Source organism: Xiphophorus maculatus, chromosome 12 (assembly GCF_002775205.1).
Source record: "Xiphophorus maculatus strain JP 163 A chromosome 12, X_maculatus-5.0-male, whole genome shotgun sequence".
In the NCBI taxonomy this organism is placed as follows: domain Eukaryota; kingdom Metazoa; phylum Chordata; class Actinopteri; order Cyprinodontiformes; family Poeciliidae; genus Xiphophorus; species Xiphophorus maculatus.
In genome coordinates this window covers 162,998-190,933 of record NC_036454.1, presented here as the reverse complement: position 1 = coordinate 190,933, position 27,936 = coordinate 162,998, and the positions used below count along the sequence as shown (strand labels likewise).

Sequence of the window (27,936 nt, the reverse complement as noted above, 5' to 3'; positions counted from 1 at the left end):
GTAAGCACTCAGTGTTTCAGATGTTTGCAGTTTTCTGGAAGTTTGTTCCAGATTTGAGATGCATAGAAGCTGAATTCTGCTTCTCCATGTTTGGTTCTGGTTCTGGGGATGCAGAGCAGAACCAGAAGACCTGAGATGTTTGAAAAGTTGATACAACAACAGCAGATCTTTAATATATTGTGGTGCTAAACCATTTAGTGATTTATAAACTAACAGTATTTTATAGTTTATTCTCTGAGTTACAGGGAGCCAGTGGAAGGACTTTAAAACTGGGGTGATGTGCTCCATCTTCCTGGTTTTAGTCAGAACAGCAGCTGCAGCGTTCTGGATCAGCTGCAGCTGGAGGATTGATTTGTTGGACAGACCTGTGAAGACGCTGCTGCAGTAATCAATGCGACTAAAGATAAACACATGGATGAGTTTCTCTAGATCTAGCTGAGACATTAGTCCTCTAATCCTGGAAATGTTCTTCAGAAAGCCGACTAGTTATGGTAGCTAATCTTACTTCCTGTTATAACTTGAACAAATGGGATCATATAGATATTGAATAAGAGGGGTCCTAGGATTGTACCTTGGGGTACACCACATGTGGCTTCTGTCCGCTTCGATGAGAAGTTTCCTATTGAAACAAAGAAATCCCTATTGTTCATGTAACAATAGGGTTGAGTTCTGGACCAGAGAGTCCAACCCAACTCTCCAGTCGTTTCAGAAATATGTCATGGTCAACAGGGTCAAAAGCTGCACTGAGGTCTAACAACCACCGCTGTATTTCTTCCACAGTCTGTGTTTATATGGATATCATTAAACACTTTGACTAGGCCAGTCTCTGTGCTGTGGTGAGACCAGAAACCAGACTGTAAGACGTCAAAGCAGTTGGTTATCATTAGGAAGCCATTTAACTGTTAAAACAGCTTTTTCAATAACTTTGCTGATGAATGGGAGGTTGGAGATCGGCCTGTAATTCTGCAGTAGTGATTTGTCCAGATTGTTCTTTTTTATCAGTGGTTTGACACCTGCTGATTTTAAAGCCTGAAGGAAAACACCTGATGAGAGTGACGAGTTTACTATTTGGACCAGATCATTAGCAATGATAGACAGGAACTTCTTAAAGAAATGTGTAGGTAGGATATCCAGACAGCATTAACTTGAGCTTAATTGACTTATAATTTCTTCTAGGTTTTTAGAGTTAAGTATGCCCCTTTTACACCGGCTTGGCTCGGCTCTACTCAGCTTGCTTTGCAAGTGTTTCCACTGGCTGCTGTATTACTTCATAGGGCTATTTTGTCCCTATATTTTGAAATATTTTTAGTCTAATTGCACTCTCTTTTTATTAAATCTTGCTAAATAGATGTTGGTAGCAAGATGTGGGATTGAAGCTGTGTAATAGCTGTGTAATATTAGTGTACATTAATCATATCCTATCATTTCAGGAGCACAGTGACCTGTGCAGTTCGGTGGACACATTGTGGCTGCGCTGCATCTGATAAAGACTGTCATACAATGGATTAATACGCAAAAAAGAGTTGCGGTGATCAGTATTTGTAGATTTTTGTGTTTAATTTAATTCCAATAAAAACCTGTTTTCCATGTGTTTCATTCTTACAAACACTTTTGTAATTAATTTTTTTTAAAAATGTAAGATATTCTAATAAAAGGATTGGTGCATACATCTGCCATAGCTTTTGATTTTAAATGGGTAGAATATTCAGATGAAGTGATCTTGTGGTTTCGTCGTGTATATAAATTGTTCCAATGCTATGCTAAGCATAACTCTTCAGCTTCCACTTCAGTCCTGTCACTCAAATAATATTATCCAATATATTTAACATTAACACAACCTGCTGTAGTTTTCGGTTTGTAAACATAATGGTAGCAATTTTGGACGCGTAGCACCGACAGATAGACTTAGCTATCTATCCGTGCTACGGTAGGAAAATCTGATGAGGCAGCACTGATGGTCAAAACACCAGATCTGTGGAAACGCATTCACTCCGAGCAGAACCGGGCCGGGCTGAGCTGAGCTGCTGAAGTAGAGCAGGTGGAAAAGGGGCAGTGGTTGAAATTGGGTCATTTTTCTGCATTTTTATGTTTGAGCATAGCATTGGTGCTGGATTTAGTGTGGGTTTGCAGATTAAACTTCTGGTTTTTTAAAATTTCTCTTTCAAAAAAGCTGGCAAATCAGTTGCAGGCTGCATTAGATTGAAATTCAAGCGGTAACATCACTGGAGGGTTTGTGAGCCTGTCAACTGTTGCTCAAGCTTTGTTAATGTTTTTACTTATGATATCTGCAAAGAACGTTTCCCTGGCATGTTTTAGTGTTGAGTGATAGCTATTATTATTATGACAATGATAATATGATTATTATAATATTAATTATCATAATATTTAATGTTACTATTAAATATATTTCAGCCTTGACAATTACCAATTATTAAGAATATTCTATGCAGTGCTGATAAAATTCCATCTGCACATTTTAAGTTACTTTATGCTATATGATTTTGGAGGTTGCAAGATTGATTATGTGAATATGTAGGCAGGATTCCATATTCTGCCTACATATTGTCCCTCCTGAAAAATGAACTGGAATTTCCTCCCTCAGTCTGTTCCTCACTATTGTGGATGTGCACAGGCCGTGCAGGCCGGGAGCGCGCAGCAGTTGTGGACGCTGCTGATGTTTGTGCTTGTGGTGCTGAAGGACTCAAACAAATCCAAATATTTAATTTTGTCTTATAGAAATTAATTGGTGGCCCAAATGCAATGATAAAGATTCAAATCATCTAATTGCTTCTAGTGGAGAAGAGCTGGAACACTGCGTCTGGACATTGATCAGATGCATTATCCAGAGATTTTTGGTAGGTCATGAGACGTTACACATGTGTACCAGATTTCATGATTCTCTTTCAAAGGATGGCTTGGGCTGATTTCTTTAAAATATTCTAGAGGGCGTTGTTGAGAATGTAGGCCCCGCCCACCAAATATTGGAAAACAGTTCTGTAGGGATTGATCATATCATTTGACTGGTTTCACTTATCAGGAGGTTGGCCTGCTTCTGTTTCAGTGTAGCTTAGTTTCATTTTACTTTAGTTTCAGATTAGGATTATTTATTCTGGGTAGTTATTGACTAACACTATTTTTTTGGATTTTGTTTGGGTTTAGGGAAGGGGGACTCTGTTGTTTAGCCCTCTGGCTCATTTTAAAGGGACTGTTTCATTTAGACTGAAGAAACTAGTCAAAGTTGAGTTTTATTTCTTTGTGGTATTCTCTAGAGATTTTGTGAGTGTGTTTTTGTTGGGGAGCGCCTGGTTGTTTTTATTTCTTTTCCTCATTCATTATTTGTCCCCAAGCAGCAAACTAAATATTTCCAGGGGCAGCTTTGACCTTTATTTAAGGTTTTGTTATTTTGTGTAATAAAATAAACTCTCTGTGATTACTCTCGCCCTTAAATCAGGGCATCTGTGAATTCATGAACCAAATGAAATGTGTCTAATTTGCAAGCAGTGCCTTTGCTAATTCTTACAACATATCTGTGTAAAGGTTTGGTAAAAGTAGGATTTAAGGTTCTTCTAACACTCTATAATAGCGGTGATTGCACTCAAGGTCACAATAGGAAATACATATTTATTACTCCAGTTTTCCTCACCTTTGGTACACAAATATACATTTACTTGATACATTTTTTTGTTTTCAGAAAATATCAGTCAAAGCAGTTTAGTGAAATGCAACCAAACTGTTTTTATCTGTATTTTTGTGATTGTACTTAAATTATATCATATTTTTACGATTACAATGAAATGTAAAAAGAAGAATAAATAAAAAGACCCTACCGGAAGTATTTTCTTTTAGCACATGCGCAAATGAGCTAAGGTGTAACGGAAATACTGACCCGGAAAAACAAAATGGCAAAAAATGGGGGATCACAGGTAGGCGAAAACAAAAAGGCAATGTAATCTCAGTTATTTAGACTTTTCCTGACGCTACGAAGGTAGAAAAGCTGTAAATATATAACACCGTGAACTGAAAAAGTTGGCGGACACTTATACGCACAGAGTTTCAATGGACTACAGATCTTAAATACTTCAAAGAATAGCCTTATGCTAACAGTTTTACTTTTCACAAAGCAGCTCCTTTGTGTTTTAGATTTTGAAAATTTACTACTTACTAGTAGTTTTTTTTGTTGTTGGTTTTTTTTACATTTCTAAATAACAGTATTGACGCGTATGATTGCATTAAATGATAATTAAAAACAGTTTCTAACACCTTACAGGGACTACTATTGTCCTTTGTACGAGCTCGGTTTTGTGAAGTGACTGAATAATTTATTTTAGGAGGCAAAGGAAATGTTGATCATAGATGTTTGTGTTGCATTTTTTTATATGGGTCTAAAGCAGTCGTTAGCAGGCTACAATTAGGAATTAGCCCCGAAACGGCTAGCTTTGATGCAAGAGAGTAAGAGGATGGCTACAGCGTTGCTAAAGAACGAAATGACCTGCAACCATTTACTCCTCTTGCAAACTCAGTGCAAACCTCTGGGAGTCATGTCGATCATTCCATCTTTTGATTTAACCATTTAAATGCCCTGTTATCCTGCGGATTAAATTGACCTATTATAAAGTTTAAAAATCTAAAAAAGAATTTGATCAAAGTATTTTTTCTGGTTGAAACAACATAACCATGATGAGTACATAAGATGAAAATGGGTTATTTTACATAGTTGCAGCACATCACACATTTCATAGTACATAAATATTATTTGGGTCAGTTTGACCCAGCAGTCAAATTAAAGTGTCAAAAGGGTTTAATATTTTTTGTTTGTTTGCCACTGTGCGACTAATTTATCCTCATACACAGACAGATAAATGTCCCCCCCCCCTTCCTCTTTACCTCACCAGTAAACTGTGAGAAGGCAGGTGTTATGAAGACTTGATAGGAACCTTTTCTGTTCCCTTGGGCAGACTTGATCCTTGTTGAGTGGACACTCAGCATATGAGGAGGTAAACTTATAAATATTATCTGCAAGGAAGTCCTAAAACTTTACATGTAATATAGTGGTTTTCAGATTTTTAGTAGATGACCAGCAGAAAAAAATGGAGGTGCTCGAACTTATCTTTGATCTTGACAGGGAAATACAGAAGGAAGCTGAAGACGGTATTGAGGTCGATTCTAATTCTGATTATAGCACCATTGCACTGAATATTGATTGAAATTGTTAGTAATGGCATTAATGAACAAATACAAAAATGTTTTGGGGAAACGTTTTGGATTGTGACACTACTGCATATAAAAAAATCCCTGGGTCGGGACGTGCCGTGGTGGCGTAGGGGATAGACCCACATTTGGAGGCCTTGAGTCCTCGATGCAGCCGTCGTGGGTTCGATTCCCGGACCCGGCGACATTTGCCGCATGTCTTCTCTCCTTTCCTGTCAGCCTACTTTCATATAAGGGACACTAGAGCCCACAAAAGATGCCCTGGAGGGGGAAAAAAAATTCCTGGGTCTAATTGAACTGACAACATTATTGGAGCACCTCAGAAATGAACATCAGAGGGGGGGTTAAAGGCTCTTTCATGTGCATAATTAACCATAGCAGCAGCTAAGCAGAACTGTGTGCTTTAACTTTTGGTGATGCTTTGAATGGAACTCATTTCTCTCAACTGTCATATGCAGTGTAAGATGTCTAAGGACACTGTTTGATGCAGAAGTTGCATGTATTTTTTTCATCATCAAATTTAATTGGAATTGATTGGTGTGTGTCCTGTGCTATTTTATGTTGGGATTTTTACAAGCGTACCCACGTCTTTAAAATGCCTGACCTCTTGATTTTGACTTTGGCTGATCTCTATTTTTTGTCTGAAAAATTACTACCGTAAATATATCAGCTAATTTGACAGTTGACAGTGAGGTGACTATTGTTAACTGTGCAGATGTGACCTGAGGGCAGATCAGTCAGTCCTCTCTTACAGCAGAGCAAATGGAAGACAGTGGCTGATTTTCAGATCTTTATGGAGGTAGATAAGATTAGTGGACAGGATCAGTTTCTCACATAGTTATTGGTTGATTGCAGATCTTTCAAAATTAAGGAAATCTAGGCTGATTTAACCTTGTTCCCCTGAGGTAAACAATGAATTGTGTAAATGTCATAGTACTAACTCGGCTTTTATGACTACAAGGCAGGAAAAACTGCATTATGAAGGTACTGAAAGAAAAAATAGTTTGCAATTGCCATGCTTTCCATTGTAGCAAAAAATACCCATTATTAATCATGACTGGATTTATGGTTTATGTCATATATATTGATCTATTAATCTATCTGTCTGTTTATGGCATAGAAAATGTACAATACAAAGGAAGTGATCTATTTGCCTCATAGGTCAAAAAGAACATCTTTTAATCAAGTCTTGATTACCACATAAATCTTCATCAGCTAATGCATCCCCGGCTAAAGCAAACACCCTGTTAGACCTATAAACTAAGTTCTTCATAGGAAATATGAGCAATTATTGGTAGTCTCTCAGTTATTATTTCAACATTTGCTCTAGTTCACAGATTTAGTAAAGAGCTTATTTTTTTATCATATAGTTCTTGCAATATTTTGGCTAGGTTGTTTCTTGACTGGACTATAGCCTCAAGCTTGGCAGATTATATCAATCTTAAAAAAAACACTTGACTTACTTATGACAGACTGACAACATGTTTAGCTGATTATACATTTTAAAGATGAGTTCTGTCAGTTGCTTACATGTTTAGTAAAACTTTTTAAAGCCATTAGTTGCTGATCTGCAGTTGGTGCTTCAGTACTCTTGATACTCTGTTGTTTAATACTGCAGGGCATATTGTTTGGGTAGATTTATGATATACCAACTTCACATGGCATGCTTTCCACAGAATAATTATATAATTATCCATGCATCGGCTGTTCAAACCACCACTCAGGCTTTAGAAAAGCCTACAGCTGCTCTTCCTTTAGTTAATTCAGTACAATCAGCCAACAATTTGGTGAAACAGTTCTCATTAAGGTTGAAACATATTAAATAATATGAATAAAAATATGGACTTTTGCTTATTCAAGCAGAATCATTGTGCTTCAAATTGTGTGCTTTTTTTGAATATTCAGAATGAATGTCCATGTCTGCTTCAGATTTAACACTTCTCTAAGAAATATTTAAAACTTTTGCAAGAATATTACAATTTGACTAAAATTAGGGGCTGAATGTTTATTAGTGTAAAAAGATGCTTACAAACATCTTTGATGTTATTTCTTTCCTCTCCAGCCTGTGTTGGTAGTGTGTACCAATTTGTTATGCTTTTAGAAAAATTAGCTTTATAATTTCTACTTGAATCAATTCTAATTCATTTATATAGTAATCTTAAAACATCTGTCTAAAAACTGTTGAACTCTTTGTATATTGTTTTGTGGGTTTGCAGTGTTTGTATCTATATTTAATGTATGAAATGTTGTTTCATGTAGTCTCTTTTCACTATTGTAAGCTAAGCAGGATGGTTTGGAGGACTATAAATAAAAATGTACTGACAACTATTCTCTGTTGGCAGGAGTCAACCCTCTAACATAAACCTCAGCCTCTTGACAGGCGAAACAGCAGTGTGGTACTGTGCCAAAACCAGCATGAACCTTCAACAGCCTGCCCCTCTCATTCCCCCTGTCCATCCTGATGTACAGATGAAACCGCTGCCCTTTTATGATGTGCTGGATGTTCTTATCAAGCCTTCAAGTCTAGGTCTGTAATGTTTTCCAATTTTGTTAACAGCAAAAATGAGATGAGTAACTGTTTACAAGAGTTGAGTTCAGTACACTTAAACATTACTATTTGATTGTAGCCATATTTATACATTAAAGTCTGAGAAGCTACGTTACCAAGTTCTTTTTATTTTGTTCATGAAGGGCTTCTGGACCAGAACCGAACACTGGGGATAGGGTTAGGGAAAGTATTCAGTGTCTGTATGTACTTAAGTGTTTAGGGATCATTTCTAGTATAATAATTTACTCTGTGAAGACTTAAGACCACAGTTTTTAGGGTTGGGGACAAAGTGTACATTAACTTTACGTTAAATGTTAGGAATGTACTGGTAAAGGTTAGGGTAAGTGGAAGGGTTAACAATAGAGTTGATAAAACTTTATCTTAAGTCAATAGAGTTCTACCCTTGTGAAAAATAAATATACCAAGTATATTAAATCTTAGCATAATTGAGCATGCTTGATGCTGAAGCACGACTTCATATGTTTTAACTACAAATGATAAAAGTCAACTCACAAATTTTCTTGGGGATTAAGGTCTGGGGATTGTGCTGGCCACTCCATTACTTGAATTGTGTTTGTCTGGAACCATGATTTCACTCTCTTGCTGGTGTGTTTGGGGTCATTGTCTTGTTGAAACAAACATTTCAAGGGCATTTCCTCTTCAGCATATAGGAACATGACTTCTTCCAGTATTCTGGTGTACTCAAACTAACCCATGGTCCCTGGTGTGCATTAAATAGGACCAACACCATGGAATGAAAAACATCCCCATATCATGATGCTTGAACCACCGTGCTTTATCGTCTTTACTGTGGCTTGAATTCAGAGTTTGCAAGACGTCTGACAAACTGTCTGTGGCCCTTAGAGCCAAAAAGAACAATTTTACTTTCATCAGTCCACAACATACTACGCCATTTCTTTTTAGGCCAGTCAATATGTTCTTTGGCAAATTGTAGCCACTTCAGCACATGTATTTTTTTAACAATGGGACTTTGCAGGGGCTTCTTGCTGGTAGCTTGGCTTCTCATGGACGCTGTCTGATTGTTGCAGTACTCACATGCAGTCTCAGGCCTTTGTTGATCTTCCTGGAGCTGATCATTGGCTGAGTCTTTGCCATTTTGGTTCTTCTCCGATCCATTCGAATAGTTGTTTTTCTTTTTCCCCCCTCAACATTCTGGTTTTGGCTGCCATTTTAAAGCACCATTTTAGCTGAACAGCCTATTATTTTCTGCACTTCTTTATATGTTTTCCCCTCTTTTATAAATGTTTTGATCAAAGAACGCTCTTTTTCTGAACAGTGTCTTGGACGACCCATGTTACTCTGTTTTTTAAGGACAAATGCACATCCAGCATATGCAGCGTCAGTTGCCTTGATCCTTAAATTAGGGTCACCTGCATAACACCAATGTTTTTTCACATAATCAATGACCTCACTAATTGAACTCAGCTATTTTTTTGAACACACCTCTTTCAGAAAATGATTGCGTTTCACAGAATCAGCAGCATGCACAACATGCCTGTTGGGTGTGTTGGTTTTCTAAACCTTTTAGAAACTTACTGCAGTGTAGAAGTTGAAATTCAAACAAAAACAGTGATTTATCTTGTCAGTGATGTGGGACTGCTATTATTTTGAACACAACTGTATGTATATATGTTTATACATATACATACATTCCACTCAAGTATTGTTTTTGTTTCTACTTCAGAAAAGTATTTTGTTTATATTTATAATATATTTTTAAAATGTACATTTAAAAAAAAAAAAAAGAATATATATATACACTGCTCAAAAAAATAAAGGGAACACTCAAATAACACATCCTAGATCTGAATGAAAGAAATATTCTCATTGAATACTTTGTTCTGTACAAAGTTGAATGTGCTGACAACAAAATCACACAAAAATCATCAATGGAAATCAAATTTATTAACCAATGGAGGCCTGGATTTGGAGCCACACACAAAATTAAAGTGAAATAACACTACAAGCTGATCCAACTTTAATGTAATGTCCTTAAAACAAGTCAAAATGAGGCTCAGTATTGTGTATGACCTCCCTACAACGCCTGGGCATGCTCCTGATGAGGTGGCGGATGGTCTCCTAAGGGATCTCCTCCCAGACCTGGACTAAAGCATCCTCCAACTCCTGGACAGTCTGTGGTGCAACGTGACGTTGGTGGATGGACATGATGTCCCAGATGTGCTCAATCGGATTCAGGTCTGGGGAACGGGCTGGCCAGTCCATAGCTTCAATGCCTTCATCTTACAGGAACTGCTGACACACTCCAGTCACATGAGGTCTAGCATTGTCCTGCATTAGGAGGAACCCAGGGCCAACCGCACCAGCATATGGTCTCACAAGGGGTCTGAGGATATCATCTCGGTACCTAATGGTAGTCAGGCTACCTCTGGCGAGCACATGGAGGGCTGTGCGGCCCTCCAAAGAAATGCCACCCCACACCATTACTGACCCACTGCCAAACCGGTCATGCTGAAGGATGTTGCAGGCAGCAGACCGCTCTCCACGGCGTCTCCAGACTCTGTCACGTCTGTCACATGTGCTCAGTGTGAACCTGCTTTCATCTGTGAAGAGCACAAGGCGCCAGTGGCGAATTTGCCAATCCTGGTGTTCTCTGGCAAATGCCAAGCGTCCTGCACGGTGTTGGGCTGTGAGCACAACCCCCATCCTCTTGGAGTCGGTTTCTAACCGTTTGTGCAGACACATGCACATTTGTGGCCTGCTGGAGGTCATTTTGCAGGGCTCTGGCAGTGCTCCTCCTGTTCCTTCTTGCACAAAGGCGGAGGTAGCGGTCCTGCTGCTGGGTTGTTGCCCTCCTACGGCCTCCTCCACGTCTCCTGGTGTACTGGCCTGTCTCCTGGTAGCGCCTCCAGCCTCTGGAGACTACGCTGACAGACACAGCAAACCTTCTTGCCACAGCTCGCATTGATGTGCCATCCTGGATGAGCTGCACTACCTGAGCCACTTGTGTGGGTTGTGGAGTCCGTCTCATGCTACCACGAGTGTGAAAGCACCACCAACATTCAAAACTGACCAAAACATCAGCCAGACAGCATAGGTACTGAGAAGTGGTCTGTGGTCCCAACTGCAGAACCACTCCTTTAGTGAGTGTGTCTTGCTAATTGCCAATAATTTCCACCTGTTGTCTATTCCAGTTTCACAACCGCAGGTGAAATTGATTGTCAATCAGTGTTGCTTCCTAAGTGGACAGTTTGATTTCACAGAAGTTTGATTTACTTGGAGTTACGTTGTGTTGTTTAAGTGTTCCCTTTATTTTTTTGAGCAGTGTTTGTTGTTTTTTTTTACAAATACATGCAGAGTGTATTTTAAAAAGGATTATCCAGAGTATAATTTTAGTAATATATTTAATTAGAATATAAAGTACAGTTTAGAAAAATATACTCTTTGAAAGTGTACCAAAATAAATGTTTTAAAGAGTATTAGAAGCATACATTAGACATTTATTTATTTTACATTTTTAATATAATCTTAATAAGTATAGCCAGTTGATAACATACTAAAAATGTATTTCAGAAAAATAAAGCATATTTAAGGTATACTTAAATATATTATTTTTTCACAAGGGTAATATAATTAGAAATGCAAATGTGTCTGTATGTGTTTTGTCAAGGTACAATAAATAGTTTTATGACAACAGCAATATTTTTTAGGAGCAAGTACTGCACAGAGGTACCATCAAGAAAAGTATTTTATTTTTGCATTAACACCTCAGCAAGTTCGAGAAGTATGCATATCCAGGTATGGACTGTTCGTTAAAGTTTCTTAACCAGTTGAAGAAATCATATATATTAAAATGAGTGGTTTGTTATGTTTTACAGAGACTTCCTGCCAGGTGGCAGAAGGGACTATATGGTTCAAATTCAACTTAGGTGAGTACTTAGTTGAATTTTAGTTGAATTATATGAGTAATTAATTCGTATTAATTATTGTCATTTAATACGAAATGACAAAAGAGATTAGCAACTTTTAAATAAATTTGGTAGCTAAAAATAATGTAAAGGTTAATATTGGTATTTTAGCTACTCTTAATAAATCCAACAAAAACTGTTGTCAGTTTTTTTTAAAGTCATAGTCCTCCAAAAATAACGTAATGAATGAAGCTGTCCAAACAGTAATGAAGGGGACAGCAATGCCCCTTTTCACAACATGGTTTTGCAATTAGACTGTGAAGAAGGTCCCGTCATTCAGACACCTTTAGTTTATCAGTGATTCAGCAGCTTGTATCCCATATTAACACATGCTACACACAAGGTTGTATGATGTATATAGTTTAAAATAACAATTCAATTCTAATATTTACATTGAGGCAGCTTGGATTAGGAAGTATTCCCCTCACTTGGCAAAACTAATCAAATAAAACCAGCAGGCAACACATTGCTTGCTGGTGCACTAGTGTGCATGTTTTAATGCATTAATTACACTAGTGTGTACATACTCAAGGGGAGATCATCAAGTTCGATCCCATTGGTCCTGTCTTGCTCTGCAAGTCAATAGTGTCTGCATTGCAATATGACAGCAACTTGTTGTAAAACATCAGGGATTTCGAACCCCTTTCAAGTTGCCAAGTAATCAACAGCCAAGTTCGCATTATTTACTGAATGTGTTTACACCTACTTTGCTGACTTCAAAGGTAAAAACTTTAGGGAAATGTTTTACGATCCAAGAATATGACATTTTATTATTTGTAATTTATAAAGTACAATTTGTGCAGTAACACTCAAAATTTCAAAGATATTTAACTTTTTGTTTTTGTGCAAAACAGATAATCTAAAAGAGTGTGGGATTTAAATTGATTAACTGTGAATCTCTTTGTGACCAATTTGTTCTCATCCAGTAAGACGAGAACAGTCTTCATGTATTTTCATAGAAATCATCTGGATTTACTTAGATTGAAAGCCATTTGACAAATTGGCATAATAGTTTAGTTTGATTGCACATTATTTTAGCTAAGGTTTAATTTAAATATGTGTAGTTACAATTTAATCTACTCGACTACATTAAATATACTGAACGTCTGCATATAAATTTAATCTGATTAAAAAGCGTATTTATGGCTTTTATTGAGACTTAGCACTATACAAGCAAAATGAATTAAATTATATTGTCACTTCTTGCCTGCAAACTCTTTTGACACAGCCTAGCATAATATCAAGATTATGCTTAAATGGTTCTTTTAACTTTCAGGTTTTGCTTGGCAGAGACAAGTTGTCCACAAGATGATAATTTCCCCAACAGTCTTTGTATAAAGGTCAATGGCAAGCTCTTTCCTTTGCCTGTAAGTGCTATTTTTCCTTTAGAACAGTAAAGTGTAAACCTTCCACTAAAGAATTTAATGAGGGAAGACACTAAATTTTCTATATCTTTAGGGATTTGCACCACCACCAAAAAATGGAGTTGAACAGAAGAGAACAGGAAGACCCCTAAACATTACCTCCCTTGTCAGACTTTCATCTGCTGTGCCAAACCAGATTTCAGTGACATGGACCCAAGAAATGGGAAAGGTGAGGTTTACAATATCTTATTGAATTTAAGCAAGCTATTTAAATCACTGGCCTCAAACTAGGGATGCACTGATCCACTTTTTTCACTTCCAATACAAATATCTGAGGTTTAGTATCCACCAATACCAATCCAATACAGATAAACAGTGCTGAATTGACTTAAAACATTTTAAATTATTATTTGTTCAAATGTTTCAAAACACAGAAGCAAAAATTCTCTTTTGTACAATGAAATATAAAAATTATCCAACAATTTCTATCAATTATACATATCTGTTATTTTTATTCCTGATTAAATAATTTTAAATTAAATAAATATAACCATAGAAGTTGATGAGTGAGCAGAGCAAGCTAAGTCAAACAACAAAGAACAGCTTCAGTCCTACTGTTCATGGCAAAGAACTGTTCAAAAGAATCAAATTGCCACATCATGTCCCATCACTCTCAACAGATATGACTTGTCTTTATCTACTTAGAAATATATATTTTTAGAAGTTTAGAAGCATCTGTCTTGATAGGTTTTTTCATGGGGTCGTCTGTGAACTCTGAGCTCTTGTGACATTAAACAATACCTAAATGCTGGAGAGTTTCTCAGCTTTACATTCTCTCTGATAAACAGAAGAACCTGAAGAAAGCCAGGCGTAAATAATTATTTCATTTTAGGTGCAACCTCGGGTGGAAATTAGCACCCGCCACTGTCCAAATGTGGGTAAAAGTATGAAGTGGCTTGTAAATTGGAGCAACGCACCACCACTGTGGTGGGTTGACAATTTGGACAGAAAAAAAAAGCTGCATTCAGTTTGAACTTCTGTCCAGGGAAGGACTGACTGATGCATTTACTGTCCATATCTGGCAGCCCTTCGCTGTCATAATTTAACAAAAAAATTATATTAAATCTCATTTTTATTTACCGCGACAGCCCATTGGTTGATTTTATTGATTTTATTGAGGGATTTCATTGGGCTTATCCAATGAAATCCCTCAATACTCCTTGGCCCGCCCCTCCCCTCTGAAGTTATAAATAGCGCCAGTTCAGCTAACCGGAGTCCGAGAAAATGAGCGGATACGAGATGGGGCAGGTCAGAAAAACTACCACAAAAGCTAAAAAGCACATAAGCCCATTCAGAAAAATGTGTCAAACTAACCGATATGTTAATTACCACACTAACTTTGACCGTTGGAGGAGATTTAGTAGCGGACAAGGAGAGGGAATGAGCGATTCAGGGGCTTTATTATCGTCGAGGAGGATGATGAGAGAGACGTGACCAGGGACAGATTGAGGAAGAGTTCAGGTTAGCTGCTGCTGCCCGGTAAGAAGGAGTGAAAATGTTCATAAAGAAAAGGTTTCATGCAGGCAGGAAGGCAGGTGTGTGTGAGGGGGAAGCTAACACTAAGCTCCAGGTAGTCAGACAAACTCTGGAATAACACAGGAATGATGATGATGATGATGATGATGATGATGATGATGATGATGATGATGATGATGATGATGGCCCGTGGAATTAATAATGAAGATGTTCTGAGATATTTTAGTAATAATTGTTCATTTCAATAGAAAACGTAATAAGTAAGGGAAAACAAATAAAACAGTTACAAAACAGCTGTTGATGCAATTTAAAAATATTTTAGAAATGACTAGACACATCTTTAATAAATACTATCAGGGAGAGTTGTTGCCAAAATTTGGAAATGTTCAACATATGATTGCAAGAATGTTAGGGTTGTGTAGTTAAAGTTTGTTAGTAATTACTTCAAATGAACTTATTGCACTACAACCCTGTTAAGGTGTCCATGCTTTATGTTAAATTATTCTGTATATGTACATCTGTATGGTAAACTTATTGTCAGTAAATCGGTTTTCATAGAGTTAAGAATAAATTAGAATAGAATAGAAGTACTTTATTCATCCCAGCAGGGAAATTACTTCGCAGTTACAGCATAGAGACAAGACACAATAACAACTACCACTGAGTAGTAGTTGTAGATAAAATAAAAATAAAAAATAAGATATAAAATGCTATAAATTGTAAAAATATAAAATGCTGTTAATATAAAAAGCAACTTAAGAGCAGTCCTTGCAAGATTCAAAAAATGCAGATATGTATATGTGAATATACAGTATGTACAGCAAGTTATACATTTTCTATAATTTGCTTATAATTTCCTCCAATCATGTAAGTCATTCTGTCCTAGTTTTCTTTCCACTGGCATCTTTTAAGGTGGATGTTGTAATCTCCAAAGTATGTATTTTTTCTAACACGCAGCTTGCATGATTTGTTGGAGATACTAATGAGCCATGTGCTTAGTGTGTGAATAGCCAATAAAGGCCAGTATGATCATCACCTGTAGGTTTTCCCCTCACATCCCCGGAAACAGAGCAGCTAGACTGTCAGGAGTTAGTGCTATGACAGTAAACCCACCAGCAGTGTTGGTTTTACAAAATAAAGTACACTTTAACGTTTCTTTATATTCAAATTAATTTCAAACTCCGGTTATGGTTAACATACGTGTGCAAATACAAGCTATATAAATGTATAATGTGTATCTCAAATGCTTCACAAAGTTTTGACATTTAAATAATTTTAAAAAATTAAAGCTTAAAGCAGCCTCGAACGGCCCTCACAGCTCAGCCCTGCACCAACCTCATGGCAACCGAGGTTGGTCCAGCAATGCCACCTGCTCGCCACCATCGATGCTCTCGCACTGTTCCTGCACCCGTCCACTATGCAATACACATCAATGTGTTCAGCAGTGCTTCATGCACTAAAAGTCTGTTGTAGATCGGCTGATTTAGTAAGGAGATATAGTTGATGGAATAACATAGGGGGCGCGGTGCAGTCAAATTACAATTTAATGCTATTGGGCTCTTTAGAGATTCACAAAGGTCAATCATGGAAGACTTCCGGTGTCATGGCGAACAGTGTGGCAGCATAGAAAAGAGGTCCTGGGTCGCTAGATATAAAACCCCCCCTAATCCAAGGTTTAGCGCGTTAAAAGTTACTCTCTCTCAAGAAGAATGAGTGGGGATAAAAATAAGAAGGGACGAGTCCAGTCTCGGAACTCGGAAATGTGACACGAAAGCAAAGCCTGCAGAGCACACGCGGTCGAGGAAGGAGATAAGATGGCGGATGAGGCCTTGCCTGCTACAATTAGCTCACTAAGAAAGGTGGTGAGTGAAGTAATGGCGGAGGGCATGCGGGACCTCAAATCAAAAATGAAGAAGGAGTTAGCGCAAGTGAGAATGAGCTTAAAGGAGGAAATTAAAGTCCTATTGAACGAACTGACAAACGAAATAAATCAACGGGTTAGCGCCGCTATCAACAAGACCGAGGAGATGGGTAAGCGTCTTGGAGAAATGGAGAAGAGCATGGCAGAGAAAGAGAGTTGGGACATTGGAGTGAGAGATGCTATCGTCCAGCTGCTAAATGACCAGAAATTACTTCGGGAGAAGATCACGGATTTGGAAGGACGCTCACGCCGGAATAATTTGCGGGTATATGGCATCCCTGAAAATGCAGAAGGTACCTCAATGCAGAGGTTCGTGAAAAACATGCTTAAAATTGAACTCGGGGGCAGTTTGGATCTAGGCAGTGAGAAGAATCTGGGGATAGAGAGAGCCCACAGAGCGCTGGGTGCGCAGCCTCCAGCGGGTGCTCCACCTCGGTCCACGGTGCTACGCTTCCTGAAATTTAACGTTAAAGAGCAAATTCTCCGCATGGCGTGGAAGAAAACTATATATATATACAAGAAAAACCCATATTCTTCGACCACGATTATGCTGAAAACATACAACTGAAGAGGAGAGAGTATGCTCCGGTTAAGAAAGCACTCAAAGAAAACGCTATCTGGTTCCAAACCCCGATGTGCCAAAGAAAAATAAACAAGCAGCTGCAACCAAAACGGCTCCACTGACCCCGCTCCCCAGGACAGAGCGACCAGCCCGAGCCTCAAAACATTCTGACTCTGTGGGAATCCCACTGAAAAACAGATTTTCTGTACTCCAGCCTGAGCCTCTGAGTGAAACCTCGCCTTCAAACATCAACAATGAGGCAAGGCCAACACACTGCTGCTGACGGTGTTTAGCAGCAGTTGGAAGAAGACAAGAAGGACTGTGACAGTTACTATGCTGCCAAGAAAAATAAAGTCAGGTTTTCAAAAATTATAGAGATAGAGAGAGATAAAGTTAAGTGTCAATTTGTAGCCCAGTTTTTCTCCAAGAGGTGAGTAGACTGTGTGAGATTATCAACCATTTAGCATAGTTAGCCTAGCTACAGACTACTATTTGCCTCTGTTTCATTTAATGAATGAAGGAATAAATATTCATATATTTAACTTGCCCCTTTTATCACACTTAACAACAGATGAGTCAGTCAGCAGCAGCTCTAAGCCCTGATACCAGTATATGCCTCCCCTCTGTCTCAGTGAAAAAGGTGAGCAATACTGTGTCCAATGACAAGCAAGTTAGGATCATTCCAGCGAATCTGTGCTGTCCTCGCCCTGAGTTTTTGATTTTTCAGCAGCTAGATAATGAAGCTCCAATAATCAAACTTCTTTCTTTTTTACTTATTTATTGAAGAGTGGTCTCTGACCACTGCCATCACTTTGGCCATTGTAAACTGCAACATACAAGGTGTAGCATTAGCAGCCTAACGAACATTGCAAATTATCCTTTGAGCTAAAAGTTTTAAAAAAGAACATTTTCATAAATGACTTAAATGTACAGATTTACACCACCTTAAGCTAAACAAAGAGGCAGTTTTTATTTTCACAATTAACCAATACTTACGAACAAATCTTGTCTGAAACACATCTTGTAAAGATAATAATCTGCTGAATTTCACAAACTCTTCGGTGCTACGTACCACCATCTTGGATCTCTATTTTCTTTTTTAGCGTCACCAAACAACATAACAAAATATATCCACCAGGGGGAGGGTGGATATTTGGTCGATGTTGATATTGACCAAATTTTTGGTCGATATCAACATTGACGTTGGTCGATGTTGATATCTGATAGTAATTCTGTTATGACGGAATTTACAAATATTTTCTATTGCCAGTTGTTTTTTTATTCAATTACTCGATTAATCATCAGAATAATCAATAGATTACTTGATTACTAAAATAACCATTTACAACAACACTAGTAAAAATAGATTGACAGGAAGTTTTTTGACACCATTAGTCAAAATCAGGGACAATGGAAAAGTGTAGCGCGACTCCGCAATCTGACTTCTACTTGTTTTTATTTATTTATTTATTTATTTATTTATTTATTTATTTATATATATTTCGGAGGATTAGCAAACTTATTGGTGTATAACCATGACCAACTGGTATTAAGTGTGGTTTAGCCTTTGAGTTGCACCACAATGCAGCCCAGGATGAAAATCCAGCAGAATGGTGATAGTGGTTTGGGTGTGGACTTGCTTTTATGAGTACCTGACATTGGTATTGGGCCCAATATTAGGACACAACTAATTAATATCTTTGAAATGGTAGCGACACAAATGAAAATTTTTGTTGCACAAATGTAGCACAAACATTTGAAATCCATTTTGTTTTATTTTGGTAATGTGGGCGGGAGGCCGGTTGACTGATCACATAATGAGTAAAACTTTGATCATATCACCTGATTTAATATTTAGAAATGAGGTCATCAGACTGACAAAAATAGAAATTTATGTGGAAATTCTTGTATTTTACAAAATAACTAAAGGGCAAAGAACATTTATACATAAAAGTTACCTTTGTTTTCTTCCAAGAGACAGTGACAATAAATAATTTTTTGTGTTTTTGTGGACGTTTTTGTTGTCTCTATTCACATGCGGGGGAATTTTCACATACTTGACCGAGGAGGTCCAGCCAATACCTCTTGCCACTACTTTGTCCCCCCATTTTCCGCCATCAGAAAAATATAAAAAGAACAAATTTAAATAAAAGAAGTTCTGAGGGACAAAAGGAATAAATAAATTAAAGAGACATGAATGCATCTATAAGTCAAAGGAAAAACCAATACATATTTTTAAAAACAGGATAATTTAAATTACGTGCTTCAAAAAACTATATATTTTTTGGAATTTAGATGCAAATAAAAAACAATGTCACTTAAATTATACAACAAGGTCAAGTTCTTCTTTTAAATTGTGTATTTTAAGTGTATTGATTTATTTATTGGACAATTTATTCAATTTAGTTCAAGTCAAACTTTATCCCCACAGGGGCACATTGAACATACATAATAAATACAATATAAAATATGTAAATAGAGTGCAGTATGAATTAGCAAGGGGCATATGTGCATTGTGGTAGGTAAGTTCTTTTGTGCAACTGAAGCCCTGTAGAATGGTGCACAGTATGCCTTTATATGTGTGTGGGGTGGGCATGTAAGGTGTGAATGCATATATGTTGGGAGGGGAGATGTTTATGTGTATGTATGAATATATAAATATATTTCTACTTTTGTTTTTGTCAATGTCAGTACTTCATTCTTTATACTCCTAGTATTCTGCAATTATTTTCAAAATAACACAATTACTGAACAGGAGCACCTAGTTTATTTACTTTAGATCAACATTATTAGATTCTTTTTCTTCTTTTGTTCTTTTCTTTGGTTTGTTATTTTGTTTGTATTTTCTTTTAATTTCTGTGTAGCACTTTGAATTACCTTGTTGAAGAAAATGTGCTATATAAATAAAATTACCTTTACCTTCATCTTTACTCCTTCAACAGGATATTACAGTTTAAAGAATAATATTTTTGGTTGTTTTTTATTTTTTAGACTTATTCTCTCTCTGTGTACCTTGTGAGGCAACTGACATCACCATTGCTCCTGCAGAGACTGAGGATGAAGGGAATCAGAAGCCCAGACCACTCCAGGGCCCTAAGTAAAAATTTTAATTATTGTATTAGTTTCATAAGATATACTATGGATTTTTTGTTTGTTTTTTTTTGTTGAAAATGGTTTTAGTCATTGGTTCTCAATCCTGGCCCCCAGGACTTTCTGTCCTGTTAGTTCTTTCCGTTAAGCAAGGGGCCTTACCTTACCGGGTAAAGGCCCCTTGCTTCATACAGAGAATCTGGTCCCTCAGCTATTGAGAAACTATTGGATGCTGGAGGGGTGTACGCTGTTGAACTGTAAAATTTTACCTGGAATGTGTCTGCACTGTAAACAACCAAACATCAACAAAAAGATAAGTGTCAAGCTGAATAAAATGGCTGTTTAATATGAATTCAGTATTTGGAAGCATGAATGGTTTTATTCACTTGCTTCGCTCCCATTACCAAACTAGAGGCAAAGTACAATTCTTAAATGGCATAGAAAATGGACGTCTTCATTCATGGCTTTTCCTTCTGTGCTATGATTGGCCTGGCAGAAATTCTACCGAGAAATTTGTAGAATTTCACCAGTAAATTCTGCTGGATAAATTCCCAGACAGGCTTTTTCTCTACAGGGGAAAGGTCAGACAGAGGGGGAAATGAATTGAGTGGGCAGGCATTGGCCAGGCTACATGTTATCCTGTTGAGACATACCTGACTAAAATGAATGGACAATTAACATGCTTTTGCTGCACTCAGGGCATTATGAAGAGGTAATGTAATCATTTGCATGAGGTATACAGGAGCATAGACACATCTTTTTTTTTTTTTTTTTAAGGTTTTATTTGCTCTAGCAGCCTTTATTTGAAAGTGGCCAGACAGGAAAGTGGCAATGAGAGAGGGGGAGATGTGTGGCACAGGTCACCAGTGGTGGGAAGTAACGAAGTACAAGTACTTCGTTACTGTACTTAAGTACAATTTTCGTGTATCTGTACTTTACTTAAGTAAATTTAATACTGGATACTTTCTACTTTAACTCCACTACATTTAACAGTAAGTATCTGTACTTTCTACTTCACTACATTTCTATATAGCGTTTCGTTACTCGTTACATCCAAGACGCATTTCAGTTTTTTGATTTGTTCGTTAGTTTGAAAGTATCCAATGGCGAGAGCAGAATCAGTCCGCTGAACCAATCCAAAGCGGGAAAAAACCATTAGGCCCTCCCTCAAGAAGAGCAGCACAGTACGCAGGACCTGCAGAATCATTAACTCCCAGAATGGAGTCCAAGGATAGTCATCCTCCAGAAGACCTGCCCCACCCATGGCCTTATTTAAAAGATTTCTTTGAAATAACTGGGTCAAAAAACGCTTCCTGGAGATTCCAATGCCGCCTTTGCCTTCCCCGAAAGCATGAAATTCTATCTTTCAAAAATTCACCATCAAATTTGAAAAAACATATTGAGGTAAGTTAAGTTGCTAAACGCTATCGATGTTAAATTAATTTGTGTTAGTGAAGTTTTATGTAATCTTAGCAAGCTTTTTGTTGAACTCGACTGCAGTAAATAAATACAATTACTGTATATTGTTATAAGCTAGCATGAACTTGCAAGTAACAGTGATTACTGCGGTCGTGATCACGTCTCCCGCCATGAATGTTACATATAAGTTGACGCTAAACTCCTTCACGTCCTGGTTATTGAATAAATGTTAGCGCCATTAAAATAATCTCCATGTAACAGTTACAGTCATATTCAATAAATTAGAATATGGGTTCCAATGAGACGCAATTGTCGCAAGTCCGGCGACATTGGCGGACATTCCCGCCCACAGAGTCAGCCGTAACCCCCGTGCCTGGAAGGTGTTTATTGTCAGCCCCTTTCTGTTAAGAGTTCTCTCAAAATAGCTGGCAAAAAAGTTAAGTTCATGGTTTGTTAGGACGAAAGACTAGATGTTTCCAAATCGCTTGATGTTTGTTAGGTCAGTTTAAAGTCCCTTTTTTCAGGGAAACAATTTTCTTTTGAACGTGTTTATTTTGAATTAAATAAAACATTTCAAAGGTATAATAATTTCTCTCATTTTGCCTAATTACATGTAACCCTGCAGGTCATCCCTGGAATTCTGATGCATAGAATAAAATATCTAAATCTAAACTGTCACAGGGGGTAAACACAATAAAAACATGCTTTATCTGCAGCATTGCTCATTAAAATGGTACATTACTGATTTATTAAAACTAAATACGATAGGTACGCTTAATGACATTATATAAGCCGTTAGGTATTATGGTCGGCAAGTACTTTTACTTTTAATACTTAAGTAGTTTTAAAAGCTTGTACTTTCTTACTTTTACTTAAGTAAAATAATAATGTGGTACTTTGACTTTTACTTGAGTAAATTTTTGTCTGTGTATTTGTACTTTTACTTAAGTACATTGTATGAGCACTTTCTCCACCACTGCAGGTCACTAAGCCAGCATTTGAACCTGTGACGGCCGTGTCGAGAACTAAGTCGTCCAACTCGTCATGTGGGTTGTGCTTTACCCCTGTGCCACTACAGCAGAGACAATAGACACATCTAAACATGAAGGACACTATTTTGAGTGAATTTAGATTTCCTTCTGAGTCCAAAGTCTGTATACAGCTGCACAACTTTTGAAACCTTTAAAGCTACAGTGCCTTGTGAAAGTATTCGTCCCCCTTGAACTTTTCAACCTTTTGCTGCTTTTCAGGCTTCAAACATAAAGATCTACATTTTTTTATTATTTTGTGAAGAATCAACAAATGGAACACAATCGTGAGGTGGAACAAAATTTATAGGATATTTTAAACCTTTTTAACAAATAAACTGCAAAGTTGGCCATGCAATGTTATTCAGCCCCTTTACTTTCAGTGCAGCAAACTCACTAAAGAAGTTCAGTGAGGATCTCTGAATGATCCAATGTTGTCCTAAATGACTGATGATGATAAATAGAATCCACCTGCAGAGATCTATAGCGGAGGTGGGAGAGTCTGTCCATAGGACAACAATCTGTGGTACATTGCACAAATCTGACCTTTATGGAAGAGTGGCAAGAAGAAAGACATTTCTCAAAGATATCCACAAAAAGTCTTGTTTAAAGTTTGCCACAAGCCACCTGGGAGACACAGCAAACATAGAAGAAGGAGCTCTGGTCAGATGAAACCAAAATCAAACATTTTGGCCACAAGGCAAAACGATACGTTTGACATAAAAGCAACACAGCTCATCACCCTGAACACACCATCCCCACTGTCAAACTTGGTGGTGGCAGCATCATGGTTTGGGCCTGCTTTTCTTCAGCAGGGACAGGGAAGATGGTTAAAATTGATGGGAAGATGGATGGAGCCAAATACAGAAGCATTCTGGAAGAAAACCTGTTGCAATCTGCAAAAGACCTGAGACTGGGAGGAAGATTTATCTTCCAACAAGACAATGATCCCAAACATAAAGCAAAACCTACAATGGAATGGTTCACAAATAAACGTATCCCGGTGTTAGAATGGCCAAGTCAAAGTCCAGACCTGAATCCGATTGAGAATCTATGGGAAGAGCTGAAAACTGATGTTCACAAGCGCTCTCCATCCAACCTCACTGAGCTCCAGCTGGTTTACAAGGAAGAATGGGGAAGAATTTCATTCTCTCCAGGTGCAAAACTGATAGAGACAAAACCAAGCGACTTGTAGCTGTAATCGCAGCAAAAGGTGGCGCTACAAAATATTAACGCAAGTGGGCCGAATAATATTACACGCACCCCTTTGCAGTTTTTTGTTTGTTAAAAAAGTTTTAAAATATCCAATAAATTTCGTTCCACCTCACAATTGTGTCCCACTTGTTGTTGATTCTTCACAAAATAATAACAATTTTAGAGTCTTCACAGTGGAGAATGGTTGTTTACAGTGCAAGCAATTTCAGGTAAACGATGCGAACTGCATGCATATACAGTACATATACATATGTCACAAATATGTATATATTTGTGACATATGTGTCACAAATATATATAGGTGTGTCCAAACTTTTGGTGTGACCAAAAGTTTGGACACACCTTCTCATTGAATTCAATGAGAAAGTGTGTCCAAACTTTTGGCCTGTACTGTGTATATATATATATATATATATATATATATATATATATATATATATATATATATTGCGCGGATTTTCCGCGCAATAAACAGCTATGCCCTGCCAGTAATCAGATATCCTGCTGGAATAATTAGCTGGCCAAAGGAGGAGATAAAAGCCACTGATATTAAGACTAGAAAACTACTAACAATGCATGGAGGATTCCATCCCAAATCCAGCACCCTGAGACTGTACACGAGCCGCAAGGAAGGAGGCAGAGGACTAGTGAGTGTGAGAACCACAGTCCAGGACGAAACAACTAAGATCCATAAATACATCAGGGACAAAGCCTCAACAGACAATGTGCTCAGTGAATATCTCAGACAACAGGGAACGGAGGTTGAGGTGCCAGAGATACCATCATGGCAGGACAAGCCCCTACATGGGATGTACCACCAGCAAATAACCCAAGTGACTGATATCAGTAAATCCTACCAATGGCTGGAAAAAGCTGGACTCAAGGACAGCACAGAGGCCCTCATCCTGGCCGCCCAGGAACAGGCCCTAAACACCAGAGCAATAGAGGCCCAGATATACCACACCAGACAAGACCCAAGGTGTAGGTTGTGCAAGGAGGCCCCTGAGACAGTCCAGCACATAACAGCAGGGTGCAAGATACTGGCAGGGAAAGCGTACATGGAACGACACAACCAAGTTACAGGCATAGTGTACAGAAACATCTGTGCAGAATATGGACTGGAAACCCCGAGATCAAAGTGGGAAACACCCCCAAAGGTGGCGGAGAACGCCAGAGCTAAGATCCTGTGGGACTTCCAGATCCAGACAGACAAAATGGTAATGGCGAACCAACCAGACATTGTCGTAGTGGATAAACAACAGAGGAAAGCCGTTGTGGTAGATGTAGCAATACCAAGTGACTGCAACATCAGGAAAAAGGAGCACGAGAAACTAGAGAAATACCAGGGCCTCAGGGAGGAACTGGAGAGGGCCTGGAAGGTGAAGACCACAGTGGTGCCTGTGGTCATCGGGGCCCTCGGGGCAGTCACCCCCAAACTGGACCAATGGCTACAACAGATCCCAGGAACAACATCAGACATCTCAGTCCAGAAATGTGCCGTCCTTGGCACAGCCAAGATACTGCGCAGAACCCTCAAGCTCCCAGGCCTCTGGTAGAGGACCCGAGCTCAGAGGATAAGAACCACCCGCGGTGGGTGAGAAGGGAATTTTTTTTTTTTTTTATATTAGGAAAGCTGGCTCTGTACTGGGAGTCCCCAGTACAGAGTGGGGAGTCCCTGGAAACTGTGGTGGAGAGGAGAGGAGGACACTGAAGAAGGTTCTGTCTATTATGGACAATAAACAGCAGCCTCTCCACCACATAGTGGACAGACAGCGGAGCACCTTCTCACATAGGCTGCTCCAGCTCCACTGTGGTAGGGACAGATACAGGAAATCCTTCCTGCCACATGCCATCTCACTGTACAATAAAAGCTAAATCATTGTTCTGCACTAATCAGTCCAATTTCGCACAACTGCACTGTGGCACACTTGCTGTACATATATTTACATATACATACTGTTTCTGCAGTTTTGAATCTTTGCAAGGACTGCTCTAAGCTGCTTTTTATATTGACAGCATGTCATATTTTATTTTTATTTTATCTTGTCTACAATTGCTACTCAGTGGGGTTGTTGTGTGTCTTGTCTCTATGCTGCTGTAACTGCGAAATAACTTCCCTGCTGGGATGAATAAAGTAATTCCATTCTATTCATATATATATATATATATATATATATATATATATATATATATATATATATATATATATATATATATATATATATATATACTGTATATATATAAATGGGTTGTTATTGTTTGTATTTTAGCTGAGTGCATTGTTAAAAGTTAAGAAATGGTATTGTAAATTTTGTTTCATTTTCATAAGCAAATATTACTTTACTTTGTAATATGTTCTTCCTTCTTTGTTTCAGTTAAGGAGAAGCTAACAGCAGATCCAGACAGTGAGATTGCCACAACAAGTCTTCGGGTGTCACTCATGTGTCCGGTAATTTAAGCATTTGTATAAATTGACACTATAAAAATACAAGATAACACAGTTGTTGGGACACCAAAATAGTTAAAGTAAATACTTGTATCATTCCAAAAAATGTTATTTTGTTTTTATTTGTTGAAACTGTATTATACTCAATATAAGGAAAGTAACATTTCTATCTGGAATGGGAACTGAAATTCTCAGAATTCCCTACATACACACACTCACCAGCCATTTTATTAGGTACACCTGCTCATTAAGGCAAATGTCGAATCAGCCAATCACATGGCAGCAACTCAATTCATTTAAGCATGTAGACGTGGCCAAGACGATCTGCTGCAGTTCAAAGCGAGCATCTGAATGAAAAAGAAAGGAGCTTTAAATGGCATGGTTATTGGTGCCAGACGGGCTGGTCAGAAACTGCTGATCTACAGGGATTTTCACATATAACCATCTCTAGGGTTTACAGAGAATGGTCCGAAAATGAGAAAATATCCAGTGAGCGGCTGTTCTGTGGGCGCAAATGCCAGAACGGCAACAGTAACTCAAATAACTACTTGTTACAACCCAGGTATGCAGAAGAACATCTCTGACTTCTGTCAGCTAAGAACAGGAAACTGAGGCTACAATTCGCACAGGCTCACCAAAATCGGACAATAGAAGATTGGAAAAACATTGTCTGGTCTGATGAGTCTCGATATCTGCTGTGACATTCGGATGGTAGCGTCAGAATTTGGTGTCAACAACATGAAAGCATGAATCCATGCTGCCTTGTATCAACAGTTCAGGCTGGTGATGGTGGTGCCCATTAGTACCAATTGAGTATCGTGTCAACGCCACAGTCTACCTCAGTATTGTTGCTGACCATGTCCATTCCTTTACAACCACAGTGTACCATCTTCTGATGGCTACTTCCAGTAGGATAACGTGCCATGTCATCAAGCGTGAATCATCTCAGAATGGTTTCTTGAACACAACAATGAGTTCACTGAACTCAAATGGCCTCCACAGTCACCAGACCTCAATCCAGTAGAGAACCTTTGGGATGCGGTGGAACGGGAGATTTGCTTCATGGATGCAGCAACTGCATGATGCCATCAGATCAATATGGACCAAACTCTCTGTTTTCAGTACCTTGTTGAACCTCTGCCATGAAGGATTAAGGCAGTTATGAAAGCAAAAAGGGGGTCCAACCCGGCACTAGCAAGGTGTACCTAATAAAGTGGCCAGTGACTGTATATGATATGTAGATAAATTCAGTAAAAGAAATAACCTCTTTGGTTTGTTTGGATTTCTGAATTAGAAAAATATTACTTTCAATAAAGGACAGACAGACATTAAACATACAACACTAAATAATGATCAGTAATCGTCTTAAAGACTCACACTTATCACTCAGTAGATTGCTAAAATTATATTCATCATTTAACGCACCAAACTCCAGAGGCTACTTGTGTGCTAAACAGTCTGACAGCCTCAGGCAGAAAAGACTTGCTATAGTGTTCCTTAGCACATCAGAGCTGCAGTAACCGATGAGAGACATTGTCCTTGATAGCTCTGATCTTCTTCAGCATTCTGTCTCTGACGATATCTTACAGTGGAGCCTCTTGCTCACCCTTTATGAGTTTAAGTCTTTTTTGCATAACCCCAGAACACCACTG

The 27,936-nt window shown here is 38.2% G+C and overlaps 1 protein-coding gene across 2 annotated transcripts in view; it reads left to right on the top strand.

Annotated features, from left to right (window-relative positions):
• The first annotated feature begins 3,852 nt into the window (after positions 1-3,852).
• LOC102221529 (E3 SUMO-protein ligase PIAS2-like) overlaps positions 3,853-27,936 on the top strand; it is a 54,690-nt gene continuing 30,606 nt past the window's right edge. Inside the window, exons 1-8 of one of the 2 annotated variants that reach the window (XM_023343652.1) lie at positions 3,853-3,923; positions 7,551-7,735; positions 11,446-11,533; positions 11,614-11,664; positions 12,980-13,070; positions 13,162-13,296; positions 20,078-20,183; positions 26,214-26,287. In XM_023343652.1, the coding sequence (XP_023199420.1) occupies positions 3,910-3,923; positions 7,551-7,735; positions 11,446-11,533; positions 11,614-11,664; positions 12,980-13,070; positions 13,162-13,296; positions 20,078-20,183; positions 26,214-26,287 (744 nt within the window). In that variant the 5' untranslated portion in view covers positions 3,853-3,909. Of the gene's footprint in view, positions 3,924-7,550; positions 7,736-11,445; positions 11,534-11,613; positions 11,665-12,979; positions 13,071-13,161; positions 13,297-20,077; positions 20,184-26,213; positions 26,288-27,936 lie in introns of those variants that run through there. The other variant, XM_023343653.1, reaches the window with a different exon arrangement.